This window comes from Chrysochloris asiatica, unplaced genomic scaffold (genome assembly GCF_000296735.1).
Source record: "Chrysochloris asiatica unplaced genomic scaffold, ChrAsi1.0 scaffold00011, whole genome shotgun sequence".
Lineage (NCBI taxonomy): Eukaryota > Metazoa > Chordata > Mammalia > Afrosoricida > Chrysochloridae > Chrysochloris > Chrysochloris asiatica.
Window position 1 is genome coordinate 37,037,471 of NW_006408529.1, and position 19,797 is coordinate 37,057,267.

General features: G+C 41.9%; 1 protein-coding gene across 4 annotated transcripts in view; it reads right to left on the reverse strand.

Moving 5' to 3' along the window:
• Window positions 1-18,110, reverse strand: part of GSR (glutathione reductase) — a 62,209-nt gene extending 44,099 nt beyond the window's left edge. For all 4 annotated transcript variants that reach the window (XM_006834494.1, XM_006834497.1, XM_006834495.1 and 1 more), the window contains exon 1: window positions 17,805-18,110. In XM_006834494.1, the coding sequence (XP_006834557.1) occupies window positions 17,805-18,110 (306 nt within the window). The remainder of the gene's footprint in view (window positions 1-17,804) is intronic.
• Between the last annotated feature and the right edge of the window lie 1,687 nt (window positions 18,111-19,797).

Here is a 19,797-nt window from a genome sequence, read left to right on the forward strand (position 1 = left end):
ACAATAGTGAATAATTGTTATCAGGACTGATTGTGAGGGTTGGAAATGTAGACGTTTTGTAGCAAAATGAGGGGAGTGATTAACTTTGCAGTCTAGGAACGGAGGTCCCTGGGACCATCAAGGGAGAATAGTGGAGAGCAGGACCCTACCCAGAGAAGCAGTGACGTCAGAGATAGAGGCAGAGAGGATGACGTGGAGAGATGGAGCAGCTGGGGGCTTTAGACCCAGAAAGGGAGAGGGGCTGTGTGCTGACGACTGGGGGGCAGGCTTGTAGTGTATACCCTTTGGTTGGTTGATGATGCATGGAGGGGACTGTAACCATGGCAATGAAACAATATGCAATGGGATGAATGTAAAGCTGATGTTCTCCCATGTAAACTATCACATAATTCACAATAAAACATTAAAAAAAAAAAAAAAAAAAAAGAGCACCTATATCCAGAGGGCACAGAGGAAGGTAGACTCTCCACTGAGTAGTATCCAATCTGTCTGGGCAGGGCTGATGAAAGGAGATGGGGATAAGGCTCATGTGGCACAATAGTGAATAAATGTTATTAGAACTGACTGTGAGGATTGGAAATGTAAAGGTAGATGTTTTGTAGCAAAAGGAGGGGAGTGGTTGACTTTGCAGTCCAGGAGCAGAGGTCCCTGGGACCATCAAGGGAGAAGAGCGGAGTGTGGGACCCTACCCAGAGAAACAATGATGCCAGAGATGGATGTAGAGACTGTGACGTGGAGAGATGGAGCGGATGGGGACTCCAGACCCAGAGAGGGAGAGAGGCTGTGTGCAGACGACTGGGGGGCAGGCTTGTAGGGTGTACCCTTTGGATGGTTGATGATGCATGGAGGGGATTGTAACCATGGCAATGAAACAATATACGATAGGATGAATGGAAAGCTAATGTTCTCCCATGTAAACTATCATATAACTCACAATTAAACATTAAAAAAAAAAAAACTTATAGAAAGACTCAGTAAATATTTAAATAAAAAAAAATGCATGCTCAGTCTTACAGGAATATTTTTGCTGAGTGCTATCGAATCTATTCTGATTCATAGTGACTCTCTATAGTATTTCCAAGGGACAGCTGATGGGTTTGAACTGCTGAATTTATGGTTTGCAGTACAGTGCTTATTCTATAGCGCCACACCAGGAGTCCTACAGGGATATAGATATTATAATATCAAAGACCACTCTATCATCACCAAGTAAAGTTAGGATGTACATTTTGCTAAGTAATTGTTGTCTGCCCAGATTACACTAATCTGCTGGGCAATGTGTCTCTCAGGCTGATTTCACACACCTGCCTCTCCTGTGGGCGACTCCAGCTGTGCAGCACAGACCACAGCTACATCAATGATCAAGCAAGTTTTTGTCTTGGGGGAAAAACCCTTCCTCCTCCACACTTGTTGGTGAGACCTACAAGCCAAGCCCACAGAACAGCAGTATGCTTTATCAGGTAATCAGTAACAACACTCAGCAAGTGCTCCCACAGGCCCCAGGGCAAATGCAACAGTAGGTCAGAAAGAAGTTTTGCAACAGCGTGGGCTGAGAACTGAACCACAAAGACAAAGCTCCCAGAACATTCTGATTGCTGTTGTGCTATGAGTAATCTGTGTTTCTAATCTTGGTCAGATGCCAAAAGCTGAATTTTAAAGATCTCATTTATTTTTCTGTATCAAAAATGACTTAGTCTCAATAAGCAGTAGGAAATTACATATTTACCTTTAAGGAAAACTATAGGGAAAAAAGAGATTTAATTATGTCAGTTTCCCATTCCTCACATTTAACCCAACATCCTACTATTAACAATTTTTGGTCAGATTCAGAAAAGTAATGATGAATTTAAGAATGCAATCAGGCCTTTAGGTCTACACTTGCTTCTTTCTGTGGTTTATTCATTTGTTTAGCAGTAATTTTTGCCTCTGCTGCTGCTTTTCCTTCACAGTATGGGAGCCAGATTATCTCACACCTAAGCTTTTACTTCCTTTTTCTCACCAATGTCTTAAATTAGTAAATTCTATCAAAGAAAAATGAACACTCATATTGAAAACATATCTCCTAGGGAGAGACTGAAACAGAGTTGTGAGAAACTAAGGGCACTGGGAAAGTTTTACCTTGGCCAAAGTAAAATGAGATCCGAACAGTCATAATAGCTATAGTTAAAACACAGCTTCTTCCCTAACCTCCTGTTAATCTTTTTTTTTTAGAGATTAATAATTTCTTCTTTTAATTGGTAGCTAATCCCCACTCCAAAGCTAAGGGAAAAAAAACATTTCTTATGAAGGCCACTGATAGCCACCGCTGAGAAAAAGCTAACGGTGCCTGCTACAGACAATATGTCTGGGATAGTCAATGCACTTTAAGATTAAAAAAGCAACAATCAAATTTCTAAAATTCCTCAAGCTCCTACCCTACACCCAAGATCCCCATAAATCCTCCCTCTCCTATTCCCTTGGGGAGACAGATCTGGGAAATTTCTGCTCCCCTGGCTTCTAATTATCAATATTCAATAAATACTTTGCTCTTTGCTGTGTCCTATCTCTGAATATTGGCTACACTAGTGGCAGGTGATAAAGAATCATTTTCCGGGTTACAGGACACCATAAAAAAGAAATAATGCCTCCTGACAAGGAAATCTGAGGAGGAGTCAGCAAATTAAGATAGGTAGTTCCACCATACAGACACCCTTCTAAGTAACTCTGAGCTGGCTACTTCAATTATGAAACCAGAACTAAATTCACTGTCACCTGACCCCACAATTCTGCAAGAGTTAAATGAAAACCAAAACCCCACTGACACTGAGTTGATTCTGATTCACAGAGATCCTACAGGTCAGAGAAGAAATACTCCATAGGGTTTCCATAGATCTTTACACAGACTGACTGCCACATTCTTCTCCTGTGGAACACAAGGTGGGTTCAAACTGCCCACCTTTCTGTTAGCAGACCAAGACTTTACCCACTGCACCATAAAGAGAAAAAATTCATGCACGTCATTCTAATGTCTCTACTGGGTGATAGCCTTCTTGCAGTCTCTGCCCCATAGTAGCCTGTGGCATTTAAAAATACATTTGGCAGGGCTTCACCCCAAAACTACTACATCAGAAACTCTAAGGGGTGGAGAGTCATATGGTAGACTCTTAATCAATTTTTATTGTTAGAATACACACATCTCTGGTTCCTAAGAAGCAGGGAAGGGGTAAAGTTCTTCTGCTTTATTTGAGAGCAATGATAAACAGTTTTTATTAAGTCACAGATTCCTCTACATAATTAGACCAAAGGGATAGCTTCTGAGGGCTGGGTCCCTAATTCCACAGGTTGTACTAATCTTGGTTAATTTTTAATCACATTTTAGCTGACACTCAGTTTGCTCCTTGGTAAAATAAGAGTGCAGGATATGCTAGAGCCTGAAATCTAAAGGCATTTGGTCTGTGGAAGGCTGCCCACCTGTAGTAAGAGCCCTAACTCCATACACCATCTTGAGTACTTTATACACTCTGACCACTAAATGGCCAATGACTGTGACAATTCTAGAAAAGCAGGGAGAAGCAGTGACCATGACAAATCCAGGAAAGCGGGGAGAGGCAGTTTACCCTCAGGAAGGGCAGGTTAACTAGTGCTGAATAGGGACTTGGCCTAGGCGTATCCTCAGAACAAAGACTTATAGATGAAGGCAATTATTACTTTTGTCTTCTTCCTTTTCTAGCCTATTGGGCCAATGAAGACCCACCTGACTATTGTTACTACAAACTTGTATCAATGATCTTTTGCAAAACAATCATGATGATTCCATTGTTTTTAGTATATCTGTAGAAGGATGAAGATTTTACTGATTTTTAACTTTTGTATAATATTTATATATACTATTGGTTTTGTAGAGTTCTTTAAACTTTGGCAGACATTGCTCCAATGACACGTCCATCATTTCTCACCTTCATTTTCTCTTAGCTGCATATATATGACAAATGAAAACTCTTACCTTCACTACAATTAACTACTATAACTTTGGGGTAATTCTCCCCTAGAACAATGCTGCTATGAGTCCAATGAAACGAAAACAATAGGAACCATGTAGCTCACACTTCATAAAACTGAAAATATTCCATTTGAAGGATTGTCCTTTACTTGAAACTTAAGCTTCTTATTGTACACAGCCTGGTAGCATAGTGGTTACATATCAGGCTATGAACCACAAGGTTAGCAGTTCGAAACTACCAGCTGCTCCATGGGAGAAAGATGAAGCATTCTGCTCCTGTAAAGATTTAAAGCCTCAGAAACCCTGTACAGGGTCGCTATGAGTTGGAACCAACTCCACGGCACACAGCCACCACTGTACACAGCCAGCACTCATCTGTCAGTTTGTCGCACTGTGGTGGCTTACGTGTTGCTGTGATTCCAGAAGCTATTCCACCTGTATTTTAAATCTCAGTAGGGTCATCCATGGTGGACAGGTTTTAGCTGAGCTTCCAGACTAAGACTAGGAAGAAGGAATCACAGGTTATTTCTGAATACTAAGTCACTGAAAACCTTATGAATAACAGTGGAACACTGTCAGCACCAGAATACTGAATACTGAAACATGATGAAGACCACCAGAATATTGTCAGATATAGTGCTTGAAGATGAGCCCCTCAGATTGGAAACCACTCAAAATGTGATGGGGGAAGAACTACCTCCTCAAAGTAGAGCTGACCATGGTGATGCAATGGAGTAATGTCATCAGGAACTTCATCTGCTGATGGGGCACAACTTGAAATGAAGACAAACATCTGTAAACATCTATTAATAATCGGAACATGGAATTATGAAGGATGAATCTAGTAAAATTGGAAATTGTCAAAAATGAAATGGAATCCATAAACATCAATATCTTAGGCATTAGTGAGCTGAAATGGATTGGCATTGGCCATTTTGAATCTGAAAATCACATGGATTACTAAGTTAGGAATGACAAATTGAGAAGGAACGACATTGTATTTATAACCAAAAGGAACATATCAAGATCAGTCCTGAAGTACAACACTGCCTGTGATAGGATAATATCCATACGCCTACAAAGAAGAATAGTTAATACAACTGCTATTCAAATTTACGCACAAATTACTAAAGCCAATGAAGATGAAATTGAAGAATTCGACCAGCTTCTTCCACCACTCATCTGTCAGCTTGTTGTACTGTGGTGACTTATGAGCTGCTATGATTCTGAAAGCTATGCCACCGGTATGTTAAATACCAGCAGGGTCAACAATGGCGGACAGGTTTCAGATGAGTTCCAGACGAAGACAGACTAGGAAGAAAGAGTGACAAACTACTTCCGAATATTTAGTCACTGAAAACCTTATATATAGCAGAGGAAACACTGTCAGATATACTTCCAGAAAATGAGCCTCTCAGGTTGGAGGCACTCAAAACACGACTGGGGGCGGGGGGAGGGGAACCCGACTGGGGAAGAGCTGCCTCCTCAAAGTAGAGTTGGCCATGATGACACGAATGGAGTAAAGCCTGTGGGAGAAAAGCCAACGGGACCTTCATTTGCTGATGCGGCACAACTCAAAATTATGAGAACAGCTGTAAAAATCCATTGAAAATCGAAACACGGAATATACAAAGTATGAATCTGGGAAAATTGGAAGTTGTCAGAAATGAAATGAAATGCATAAACATTGATATCTTAGGCATTAGTGAGCTGAAATGGACTGGTATTGGCCATTTTGAATCTGAGAACCACATGGTTTACTATGCAGGGAATGACAAATTGAAGAGGAATGGTGTTGCATTCATCGTCAAAAAGAACATATCCAGATCAGTCATGAGGTACAACACTGTATGTGATAAGATAATATCCATGCACCTACAAGGGAAGCCCAGTTAATACCACTATTATTCAAATTTATGCACCAACCACTAAAGCCAGTAAGGATTAAATAGAAGAATTCTACCAACCTCTTCAATCTGAAATCGATCAAACATGCAATCAAGATGTATTGATGTAATCATGGCAATGAGACGATATATGATAGAATGAATGTAAAACTAATGTTCTCCCATGTAAACTATCACATAATTCACAATAAAACATTAAAAAAAAAAGATGTATTGATCATTAATAGTGATTGGAATGCAAAGGTTGGGAGCAAAGAGGAAGGATCAGTAGTTGGAAAATATGGCCTTGATGATAGAAGTGATGCTGGAGAATACATGACAGAATTCTCCAGAGCAATGATTTGTTCATTTCATATACCTTCTTTAGAAAGCATAAGAGACGACTATACACATGGACCTCACCAGACGGAATACATAGAAATCTAACTGACGGAAAAGTTCTATATTATCAGTTAAAGCAAAGCCAGAGAAGACTACGGAACAGACCATCAATTACTCATAAGCAAATTCAAACTGAAGCTGAAGAAAATGAAAACAAGTCCACGAGAGCCAAAATATGACCCTGAATATATCCCACCTGAATTTAGAGATCATCTGAAGAACAGATTTGATACATTAAACATTAAAGACTTAAGACCAGAAGAGTTGTGGGATGACATCAAGAACATCATACATGAAGAAAACAAAAAGTCATTAAGAAGACAAGAAAGAAGGGAAAAGGTCAAAATGGATGTCAGAAGAGACGCTGAAACTTGCTATCCAGCGTAGAGATTCTAAAGCAAATGGAAGAAATTAGGAGGTACAAGAGCTGAACAGAAAATTTCAAAGGTCAGCTCGAGAATACAAAGTCAAATATTATAACAAAATGTGCAAAGATCTGGAATCAGAAACCCAAAAAGAAAGAACACGCTCAGCATTTCTCAAGCTGGGGGAAACTGAAGAAAAAATTCAAGCCTCGACTTTCATTATTGAAACATTCTCTGGGCAAATTATTGAATGATGCAGAAAGCATCAAGAAAAGATGGAAGGAATACACAGAGTCATTTTACTAAAAGGAAATGGTTCATGTTCAACCGTTTCAAGAGGTAGCATATGACCAAGAGCTAATGATAATGAAGGAGGAAGTCCAAGGTGCACTGAAGGAATTGGCAAAGAACAAGGCACGAGGAACTGATGGAGTAAAAATTGAAATCTTTCAAGAAAGTAAGGTGCCACAGGAGGCACTCATCTCTGCCAAGAAATTTGGAAGGCAACTATCTGGCCGACTGATTGGAAGAGATCCATATTTGTGCCCATTCCAAAGAGAGGTGACCCAACAGAATGTGGAAATCATCGGACTAGCTCTTTGATATCCCATGTGAGTTAAGTTTTGCTAAAGGTAATACAGAAACGGCTACAATCATACATTGATAGAGAACTTCCAGAGGTTCAAGCCGGATTCAGAAGAGGCCGTGGAAAGAGGGATATCATTGCTTATGTCCGATGGATCTTGGTTGACAGCAGAGAATATCAGAAAGATGTTTAGCTGTGCTTTATTGACTATGCAAAGACTTTCGACTGTGTGGATCACGATGAGCTATGGACAACATGGCAAAGCATGAGTATTCTGGAACACTTAACTGTGCTCATGAGGAATCTGTTCATGGACCAAGAAGCAGTTGTCCGAAGAGAACATGGGAACACTGAATGGTTTAAAATTTAAAAAGGTGTGTGACAAGGTTGTATTCTTTCACCATACTTATTCAACCTGTAGACTGAGCAAATAATACGAGAAGATAGGTTATATGAAGAAAATCGTGGCATCAGGATTGGAGGAAGACTCATTAATAACCTGCAATATGCAGATGATACAACCTTGCTTATTGAAAGTGTAGAGTACTTAAAACATTTACTGATGAAGATCAAAGACCACAGCCTTTGGTTTGGATTACATCTCAATGTAAAGAAAACAAAAATCTCACCACTGGACCAATAAGCAACATTCTTATCAACGGAGAAAAGACTGACGTTGTCAAGGACTTCATTCTTCTTGGATCAACTATCAACACTCACGGAAGCAGCAGTCAAGAAATCAAATGATATATTGCATTAGGCAAATCTGCTGCACAAGACGTTTTTAAAGTATTGATGTCAGCTTGAGAGCTAAGGTGTGCCTGACCCAAGCCATGGTATTTTTAATAAACTCATATGCATGTGAATGCTGGACAATGAATAAGGAAGACCGTAGAAGAATTGATGCTTTTGAGTTATGGTGTTGGAGAAGAATATTAAAAGTGCCATGAGCTGCCAAAAGAACCAATAGATCTGTTTTGGAAGAAGTGCAGCCAGAGTGCTCCTTGGAGGCCAAGATGGCCAAACTTCATCTCGCATACTTCAGACATATTGTCAGAAGGGACCAGTGACTGGAGAAGGATATCATGTTTGGTAAGGTGGAGGGTCAGAGAAAAAGAGGAAGACCCCCCAACAAGATGGATTGTCCAAGTGGCAGCATCGATGGACTCAAGCGTGGCAACAGAAGTGAGGTTGGCCCAGGATCGGGCAGTGTGTCGTTCTGCTGTGCATAAGGTCACTATGGATCAGTACTGACTCGATGGCACCTAATAACAACACCAAACCAGCTTCTTCGGTCTGAAATTGATCAAACATACAATCAAGATGTATTGATAATTACTGGTTAAGGAAATGCAAAGGTTGGAAACAAAGAGGAAGTTAGTACTTGGAAATATGGCTTTGGTGATAGAAACGATGCTGGAGAGCACATGACAGAATTTAGCAATACCAATGATTTCTTCATTGCAAATACCTTTGTTAAACAATATAAAAGATGATTATACTCACGGACCTCAGAAGATGGAAGACACAGAAATCAAACTGACTACATCTGTGGAAAGAGATGGTAGAAAAGCTCCATATCACCATCCAAAACAAGACCATGGGCAGACTGTGGAACATACAATCAGTTGCTCATATGCCAATTCTGGCTGAAGCGAAGAAAATTAAACAAGTTCATAAGAGCCAAAGTATGACCTTGAACATATCTCAACTGAATTTAGAGGTCATCTGAAGAACACGTGTCATATATTAGACAGTGAAGACCAGAAGAGTTGTGGAATGACATCAAGAATATCACACAGGAAGAAACCCTATACAGGGTCACTATAAGTCAAAACTGACTCAACGGCACTTAACAACAACTATACATAGGAATTCCTGGTATGGTGCTATATGATAATCACTGGACTGCAAACCAAGAAGTTGGTGGTTCAAACCCACCAGCTGCTCCTCGGAAACCCTAAGGCTCCATAGCACTTAACAACCACAACTGCATATAGGGTCATTATGAGTCAGAACCGACTTGACAGCACCTAACAGCAACTTTTTATTAAAATATTCTAGGAAAATGATAGTGACAGTAAATGAAAGAATTCCTTTAAATGACAGTGCTTTTAAAAATTAAAAAGCCAGTTAATTTCCTATTAAAACAACAACTGAGCAGCGTAATGTGACCATGCTCCAAATCACTTCAAGCTGTATCACTTTAAGAGTTTAAACGTTCTTGGAGGAAGGCTCATAAAAAAACCTTGTATTTGTTTTTTTACCTTATCAAAATCTACTTCATGGAAAATTAAGAAAATACAATCAACAACTAAAATATAAACTCTCTGAAAGGAAAGGGATGCTTATCTACTTTGCTGTTATAATCCTAGTATGTAAAAGAACCTACCTGCACATAGTATTCATTACTATTTGTTGAATAAATTAATCAAAAATAATTTTTTAAAAGTGAAACATACGACTGTTAGAGGATTCTTACTTCAACTTTGCATGTGAATTCACCGTGGCAATTTAAAAACTTTACAAAGCTTTGTTAGGTGATATCGAGTCAGTTCCAACTCATGTAGATCCTATGTACAACAGAAAAGAAACAGAGGCTGGCCTTCTATCAGCCTCACAATTTTTGTTATGTTTGAGCCTATTGTGTAGCCACTATGTAATCCATTTTCGTGAGGGTCTTTCCTTTTTTGCTGACCCTCCAGGGACTGGTCCTTCTTAACAAGTCTTTAGAATTAATATATTTTACTTGGGAAAGAACTGGTTGTGGAGTCAATCTTAAAGAAATTTCTTTAAGAAATTCCCCAAAGGAATATATCTCAGTAGCATAACTTACCACAAAAACCACTATTACTGTCACTTTCCTGCTCAAAACCCTGCTATTGCTCGCCACATTTCTAGAACCCTTATGTTTGTTTGGTTTGTTAACCACAACCTACCTATCACCTTAAGGAGCCTGGTGACACAGTGAGTGATACATTGGGCTGCTAACTGCAAGCTGCTCCTCCGGAGAAAGGTGAGGCTTTCTGTACTTGTAAAGATTTGTTGTTGGTAAGTGCTGTTGAGTCCACTCTGATTCATAGTGACCCTGAATAGCGTTTCCAAGAAGCAGCTTTGTGGTTCAGACGGACTTTTGCGGTCCAGTGCATTATCCTGCAGTGCCAAAGCCTCAGAAACCCTATGCAGGGTGAGTATGAGTCGGAACAGATTCAATAACACTTGACCACCACTACCAGCATCCATCAGCTTCTCATCACTTACTTCTATCAGAGATAACCTCTGCTTCACTCAAATGAAATTACACAAAATGCTGTCTCTATGCTTTGCTAAGGAGTCCTTGGGAGGCACATAGTCCAAAAGTTGGTTGTTTAAATCCACTAAGAGGCACCGTAGACAGGTCTGGTGATCTGCTTCCAAAAGGACACAGCCTTGAAAACTTACGGAAAAACAAAATAAAGACATAACCAAATAACCTTAAGGAACAGGCTGGAATAGGCGAAAAGGCAGCTAACAATATGCCTTTGCTTTTGTGTTGCCACTGATCCTTTTGTTGTTGTGTGTCATTGAGTTAGTTCTGACTCATAGTGGCCCTATACATACGACAGAGTAGAATTGCCCTAGAAGGTTTTTTCCTAGGCTGTAAAAATAGATAGAGTCCTGGTGTGGTGCTGTAAGATAAGCACTGGATTGCTAACCACAAGGTTGGCAGTTCCAAAACTCATCAGCCACTCATTTGAAACCCTATACAGGGTTACTATGAGTCGGAATTAATTTGACAGCACTCAACAACAACAGTGTTTACAGAAACATAGGAACCCAGTCACTGGTGGGTTCAAACTGCCGACCTTTGGGTTAGCAGCTAAATGCCTAACAACTGCACCACCATGGCTCCTTCCCACTGACTCTTGTTTTTGTTGTTAAGTGCCACTGAGTCAGTTCCAACTCATAGCGACCCTGTATATGGTTTCCATGGAGCAGCTGGTGTATTTGAACCGCCGACCTTGGGTGCCAGCACATTATCCTGCAGGACTCCCACTGACCTTACCTAGTCAAAAGGGATACTCATCTTTTAAAGCTCAGAAAAATATTATCTCTTTCCTGAAACCTTCCCATAATGCTCAGGCAGAAGTATAATTCTACCTCTTATTCCAAAAAAGGATAATTTGAAGTCCAGTAAACTCTATACAAGGTCGTTATGGGTCGGAACCAACTTGACGGCACTTAACAACAACAATCTGTTATTGTCTGGAGCAATTAAGACAGACCACTCTACTAGCGTAGTGGTTACGAATCGGGCTGCGAACCTTAAGGTCAGCGGTTCGAAACTACCAGCCGCTCCGCGGGAGAAAGATGAGGCTTTCTACTCCCGTAAAGATTTACACCCTCGGAAACCCTGTACAGGGTCGCTATGGGTCGGAACCGACTCAATGGCACTTAACAACAACAACAACAACTCTACTTTAGGGTTGTCATCATGTTTTCTTCCCTGCCCCAGATTGTAAATTCCTTGAGGGAAGTGACCTCTCTCTACCCTTTCCTCTGCCTGTTCCAACCCAAGCACCTAGCACCCAGTTGTTGTTGTTAGGTGCCATGAAGTAGATTCTGACCCATAAATCTATAAAGGTTTAACAGAGGATATCTGTATGAGGGTATTTACTTTTGCTGAAAACATCTCCATGAATGTGGTGGATGAAACATACTCTAGCTCTTAGTGCTGTCAACTGTTCTGACTCATAAAAATGATCCTATACACAACAGAAGTAAGCACTGCCTGGTCCTGTGCCATCCTCACTACTGTTATGTTTGAGCCCACTGTTTCTGCCACTATGTCAGTCCATCTCGTTGGGGGTCTTCCTCTTGTTTGCTAGTCCTCTACTTTACCAAGCACATCCTTCTCCAGGGACTGGGGGGTCTCTCCTGACATGTCTAAATGCCACCTGTTTCTAAGGAGCATTTTGGTTATACTTCTTTCCAAGATAGATTTGCTTGCTTTTATACTTCCATTATTCTTCTCCAATATCATAACTCAAAATTCATTGATTCTTCTATCTTCTTCCTTATTCATTGTTCATTTTTCACATGTAGCTGAAAATTAATTGCTTGGTTCAGGTGCACCTTTGTCCCCTAACTTGTATCTTTGCTTTTTGACCTTTAAAGAGATCTTTAACAGCAGATTTGCCTAAATATGACATTTGATTTCTTGATTACTTTTTCCCTGAGTGCTGATTGTGGAGCCAAGCAAAATGAAGTCTTTGACAATTTTAATCTTTTCTCCATTTATCATGATGTTATTTCCTGGTCCAGTGGTGAGACTTTTTGCTTTCTTTACTTGAGGTATAACCCATACTGAAGAATATGGTGTTTGATCTTCATTTCAAGTCCTTCTCTTTTCCAGTAATAATCAAGATTGTTAATAAGTCCTCTTTCAATCCTGGTATCATGTTCTTCTTCATATAATTCAGCTTCTCAGCATATAGACTGAATAAGCATGGTGAAAGGACACAAGCCTGGCACAACAAACCTTTCCTGATTTTAAACCATTCAGTCTCCCTTTGTTCTGTTTGAATGACTGATTCTTGGTCTATATTCAAATTCCTCATGAGCACAATTAAGTGTTCCTGAATACCTGTTCTTCTCAGTGTTATCTGTAGTTTATGATCCACAGAGTCAAATGTATTTATTTGCATAGCCAGTAAGGTAACCGTCTTTCTGGTATTCTCTGCTTTCAGTTAAGATCCATCTGACATCAGTATAATATCCCTCAATCTATTTCCTCTTCTGAATCCAGCTTAAATTTCTAGCAGCTCCCTGTCACTGTCCTGTTCCACCATTTATAAATTGCCTTCAGTAAAATTTTACTTGCATATGATATTAATGATATTGTTCGATGACTTCCTCATTCCATTGGGTCACCTTTCTATGGAATGAGCACAAATATGGATCTTTTCCAAATTGGCCGGGCAGCTGTCTTTCAAATTTCTTGGCAAAGACTACTGGGTGCCACATCAGTTTATTGAAACGGATCATTAAGAAGGCAGGAAAGAAAGAAAACACAAAAATGGATGTCCCAGGAGACTCTGAAACTTGCTCTTGTATATAGATAAGCTAAAGTAAATGGAAGAAATAAGGAAGCAAAAGAATCAAACAGAAAATTTCAAAGGGCAGCTCAGAAGACAAAGTCAAGTATTATAATGAAGTGAGCAAAGACCTGGAGTTATAAAACCAAAAGGGAAAAACACACTCATCATTTCTAAAGTTGAAGGAACTAATGAGAAAATTCAAGCCTTGGATTGCTAATTGAAGGATTCTATGGGCAAAGTCCTGGTGTGGTGCTGTAAGATAAGCACTTGACTGCTAGCCACAAGGTTGGCAGTTCAAACCCATCAGTCGCCCCTTGGAAACCCTATTCAGGGTCACTATGAGTAAGAATTGACTCAACAGCACTTAACAACAACAACATGGGCAAAATACTGAATGATTCAGAAAGCATCAAAAGAAGATGAAAGGAATACACAGAGTCTGTGTACCAGAATGAATTAAAGGTCAACAACTGCAAGAGGTAGCCTATGATCAAGAACCGACAGTACTGAGGAAGACGCCCAAGCTGAACTGAAGACATTGGTGAACAACAAGACTCCAGGAATTCATGGGATACAAAAAAGCACCCAGTAGGATATGAAAAATGAGGATGTGAGCAAATGGAACAATATGCTTCAGAAAGCCTGTTATTTTCCCTTTATCTTGTACATCTTGGAAATCGTTGCACCTGTAGATAGGTTGCATTACCAGAATCCTTGGACAATCTAAACTCATGTTATGAAAATGGTAGTGTGACATGAGAGGTCTTCTAACTTCACAAGGTCGAGGAGAATACAGTCAACATTGGACCAAGGCTGGTTCCTGATGAAGTGAAGGTCAGATAAATAAGAGGACTTCAAAACGTTCATGGAAAAATTCTATTATCTTTTCATTCCATTTTTTCATGAATGCCCCTCATACCTCCACCGCCAACCCTTTTTTTGTTTTGTTTTTTAACCAATTCTGATACCAGCAGTCCCTCACACAGCACTTCTCTGTGGGGTTTGACAATTCAATGCAATGGCTCCCAAAGAATTCACAGACCACCCTCCTAGTTATGCGGTTGATTAGGGAAGTAAATAGGACATGCTTCCTAGATCCTTTCTTGATGATAATGAGATCCACCTCTCTACTTCTGGGATTAACTCCCTTTATGTCTAGCAGGATGTCAAAAATATCACCTTGGTTAGGGTTGCATACAACTTATTTGCATAGCCCCAACCACAGTCTTGGTGTGGCGCTGTGGGCTAATGCGTCAGACTGCAAAATCGTTTCAACTGCAAGGTCGGTGGTTCAAGCTCACCAGATGCTCCTTGGAAATCCTATACAGGGTCGCTATGGGTCAGAATCAACTCGATGACACTTAACAACAACAACAACCACACAAGGGTGCCATGAAACTATCTGCATTATTTGCAAGCTGTTCAATCTCCTTGGTGGGCCACAAACACGATCTGTACAGTCCTAGCTAATCATTTTGTGGAAGTTACCAGATCACGCATAGCTGAAAGAGCAAAATAAAAAAATTCCCTCCATCCACCATTCTTGTTGTTGTTAAGTGCTGTTGAGTTGGTTCCGACCTATAGCGACCCTGTACAGGGTTTCCGTGACTGTAAGTCTTTACGGGAGCAGAAAGCCTCATCTTTCAACATCCTATCAATTAATTCTCTCCAATATTCAACCTTAACCTATACCCTTTCTTGTAATTCAAACCAAAAGTCAGTTTTAGAAAAGCTCAAAAGAGATGTATTATAAAATGTTAAACAAGAATTTCCCAAAGATGTTGTTGTTGTTGTTGTATGCCATGGAGTCGGTTCCGACCCACAGCGACCCTGTACAGGGTTTCCGAGGCTGTAAATCTTTACGGGAGCAGAATGCCTCATCTTTCTCCCATGGAACAGCTAGTAGTTTCGAACTGCTGACCCTGAGGTTAGCAGCCCAATTCGTAACCACTATGCAAAGATATCAAAGCTTAAATGGAAATCAAAGTTGCTGCAGCCTAATAAGAGGAACAAAACCAGGCCTTCTACTCTGTAAAGCAGCAGCCCTTTACTCATCTGAGGAGTCATTTCTCTCATTAACAAGAGCCTAAAAAAGGGTCAGTCCCTCTTTCAAATTTATATTAGTGAAAAATATATACAACAAAACATACATCACTTCAACAATTCCTACATGAGTAATTCAGTGACATTGGTTACATTCTTCAAGTTGTGCAACGTTTCACAACATCCTTTTCCAAATTATTTCACCATCATTAACACACAAACTCACTGAACTACAGCTTCTCATCTAACCTTGGAATTTCTGTGGTCAATTTGATAGCATATAGTGAATTCTTGGGAGTTCTGGTGTGGCACTGTAGGATAAGCACTGGACCATAAGGTCAGAGGTTCAAACCCACCAGCCACTCCTCAGAAACCCTATACAGGGTCACTATGAGTTGGAACCACCTCCATGGCAGTTAACAACAACAGCAAATTTCATGACCCATTGACATAAAGTACCCACCTACATTTTTCATCTCTGGGGTTTATTGGGAAGCTTCTATCCCACTTTTAGTACACACTGCCTTCTGGTGGGGGCCTGTATAACTGTGTGAATCTGAATAAATGCGTATCATCCCACTAGCCCCAACACCAGAGAATCTTTGGGACATATGTATTCCATTGTTGTTGTTAAGTGCCTGGAGTTGGTTCCACCGACTCATAGTGACCCTGTGTAGGGTTTCAGAGGAACAACTTATGAGTTTGAACTGCCAACCCTGAAGTTCAAACCAATCTTGCAGTCCACTGCTTATCCTACAGCGCCACACCAGGGCTCCATATATGTGTCCCATTAATTGTATCAAAATCTGCATTACTTCCAAAAAAAAATTTTTTTTCATACAATTCAAAATGCCTTTCATTCCTAAAAACACATGATTCAACAAAAAGAAACTCAAAGCAGAAAATAATTTGGTCTTGAAATGGTTAAAACAAAACACCGCTCAAGGGATCAGCCCCTCTTGATTAATACTAGTGGAACCAGCCATACAAAGGGGCAAGGAGGAAAACAAAGGACAAAAATAGAGACACAAGAGTGACAAGTGATTAAGTGTTCTAACCAGCTGTCCTAAAGGCCATTTACCAGTACCCTTCAATCTGAATTCTCCTAATCTAAGCTCTGGTAGCATAGTGGTTATGATTTGGGCTGTGAACCTCTGGATCAGCAGTTTGAAACTACCAGTTGTTCCGTGGGAGAAAGATGAGGCTTTCTGCTCCCGTAAAGATTTACAGCCTCGGAAACCCTGTACAGGATTGCTATGTGTCGGAACCGACTCCATGGCACATAAAAACAAAAACAACAAACAAATCTTGGCACTGCAGGTTAATGCACTGGACTACAAGGTCAGTTTGAACCACAAGGACAGCTGTTCAGGCTCAACAGCTGCTCCTCAGAAACCCTATACGGGGTCGATATGAGTTGGAAGCAACTTGACGGCACTTAACAACAACAGCAATCGTCTGGGTTAAGGTATCAAAGTCCAATCATCTTCAGTACTTCTAAAACTCCCCAAGCCCAGTGGGTACTTCACACCAATTAAATCAGAAGCCCTGGCTTCAGGACCCCCAGCATGAGAAATTTTCAAACTCCTCAAATGATTCCAATGTGCAGCCTAGGTTGAGATCCAGTGCCTTAAATTAGTTTATCCTTGAATGAGAAGAGAGCAGCAAAAATAATATGGATTCTGAAGTGGGGCTGTAGGATCCGCACTGGACTGCGAACCACAAGGTCTGCAGTTAAACCCACCAGTTGCTTCTCAGAAACCCTATCTATACGGGTTGCTACGAACCAGAACCCACTCCACGGCACTTAACAACAACAAACATGCAGTCCTGGTGTAGCACTGGAGAATAAACACTGGACTGCTAACCACAAATTGGCAGTTCAAACCCACCCGCTGCTCCTTGGAAACCCTACACAGGGTTGCTTTGGTCAGAACTGACTCAACAGCACTCAACAACAACAAAGGACATACACCCCCTATTCAAACACAGCCAGCCCAAATGCAGTTTTCCCAAATGGCAGTTTTGTGTCATAGATCGAGCGACAAGATCAAGAATGAAATACAGTCCTTATTGTCCCATCTTGAGGAGTGAGGATGCAAAAAAAGCTGTTACATTTAATAACCTACGGCTTTCTCTAATATTACAACCTGGACCGAGTTCAGATCTGGGAACAACTCTTTACCCATGTAAGGTTTAGCTTTGGAGGCTGCAGGGAAGCGCCTTATACACTTCTTTCCACTGACTTTCATGGGATCCTGACCCGAGTGGGATTAGTCCCCAGATGCGGAGTGGGAAAGAGGAAAGAGCTGCCTTGGGATCCCATCCTCAAGGCCTGGGTAAATGGGATCTCTTTAGGAAAGAGGCCGTGCTGTTGCTGAAAAATCGGAGAGAAAACGAGGCTGCAGGACTAGCACTGCAGAAACAAATGCGGAAGAAAGCTCAGTGGGACCTGGTACTCACGCAAGTGCCGCCCAGTTTGTGGCTCTCCACTACCGCGGCCCTGGCGCCAAGCTCTGCTGCCCGGCGCGCACTGGCCAGCCCGCCGGAGCCGCCCCCGATCACCAGATAGTCGTAGGAGGTCACAGCGCCTGCGGTAGGCGGCGGGCACCGAGGCTGGGGCTGCGGCTTGCTCGCCATGGCGCGGAGGAAGCCGTGCGGGAAGTCTGCGGGTCCGGGATACCGCAGCAGGAAGCCGAGAGAGGCATGCGCCGTCCGCCACCAGCTCGGCCCCGCGCTCACGCTGAGGGCCCGGGGCAGCAGGGCCATATACGCGGAAGTGCAAGGCAGGCGGGGTGGTGCCCCGGGGCGGATCCCCAGGGAAGGAGGGGGCGCCAGCCCCGGGCAAACGCACGCTCACCGTGACTAAGCACCAGGCTAGCGGGCAGAGGGAAAGGGACTCCCAGCCGCGGCTCTGCCGGGGCGGAAGGCGGAAGAGAGGGCGCACGCAGGAAAAAGCGGGCCGCCTCCCTGCCCCGCCTGCCTTGGAACCAACCAGTGGGCCTGCAAAGCGTGCTGTAGCCCGCGGCACTGCCCAAAATGAAGGCCAAGAGCTGGCAGGATTTGTTGGCCCATATCTTCACCCCAGCACTTGCATATGGGATCTACCTCACAGTGGTTTCTGAAGGCCTGTGGGATGAGGAAAGGTGAACACCATCTGTTTCGCCCTGCTTTTCCTGAATGGGCACCAGCTTTTCCAGAAAGGATCATTTGTCCTCATTGTTTTTTTCATTGATGTTTATTAAAATTTTATTTGCAGCCCATCTGGAATGCTTACTCTGGTCCTAACCCAAATCTATTGACCAAGAATGTCTCGGGGGTAGGACACAGAATCCAAACTTTAAACAACATGCTTCTAGGCACGCCCCCGCCTCCCTTATCAGCTGATTCTTAAGCACATTTAGATAGAAAAACACTGAAATAATGGGTTTAATTTGAGTAAACATTTTTATGAGTTCTGGTAATCTAGTGGTTATTAATCGGGCTGCGAACCTCAGGGTCAGCAGTTCGAAACTAACAGCTGTTCTGCAGGAGAAAGATGAGGCTTTCTGCTCCCGTAAAGATTTACAGCCTCAGAAACCCTGTACAGGGTCACTATGAGTTGGAACCGACTCCATAGCACATAGCAACAACAACAGATTAAACAGTAATAGACTTACCAAGAACATTTTTCTCCCAAGCTAAGGTGCTCTGGTAGTGTAGTGGTTACGAATCGGGCTGCGAACCTTAAGGTCAGCGGTTCGAAACTACCAGCTGCTCCGCGGGAGAAAGATGAGGCTTTCTACTCCCGTAAGAATTTACACCCTCGGAAACCCTGTACAGGGTCGCTATGGGTCGGAACCGACTCGACGGCACTTAACAACAACAACAACATAGAGACAGGAGTTTTACTTTGGAATATCTGGAACTAACAACTACACAGGAAAGGAGCTAAAAAAGGTTTTGAATTTATGTGGTGATAGGTCACAGTCCTGTGTCCATAATTCATAGATGTCACTTGAGCACAAGGCTAGCCCCATGAGCCGGGGAGCGAAAATTCTGGTCACAGAGAAGCCAGGCCGATCCCATTAGGGGAAAATGATAATCCACCATGCTCCAATCAGAATGCGATCCAGTATTACTTAAGCATTTGTTCCCCTCAACTCCCACCCCCTCCCCCATTAAAAAGTAATACAGGGAAAGAAGGGAGTTTTCTTTCTTTCAATGATGGTGGTGGTGGTGGTGTGTGGTGGCTTCGGTTCTGACTCATAGCCACCCTGCACAAGATTTCCAGGACTATAAATCTTTATGGGAGCAGAAAACCTCATCTTTCTCCATGGAACTGCTGGTAGTTAAAGGAGCTCTGGTAGCGTAGTGGTTATGAATCGGGCTGCGAACCTTAAGGTCAGTGGTTCGAAACTACCAGCTGCTCCGCGGGAGAAAGATCAGGCTTTCTACTCCCGTAAAGATTTACACC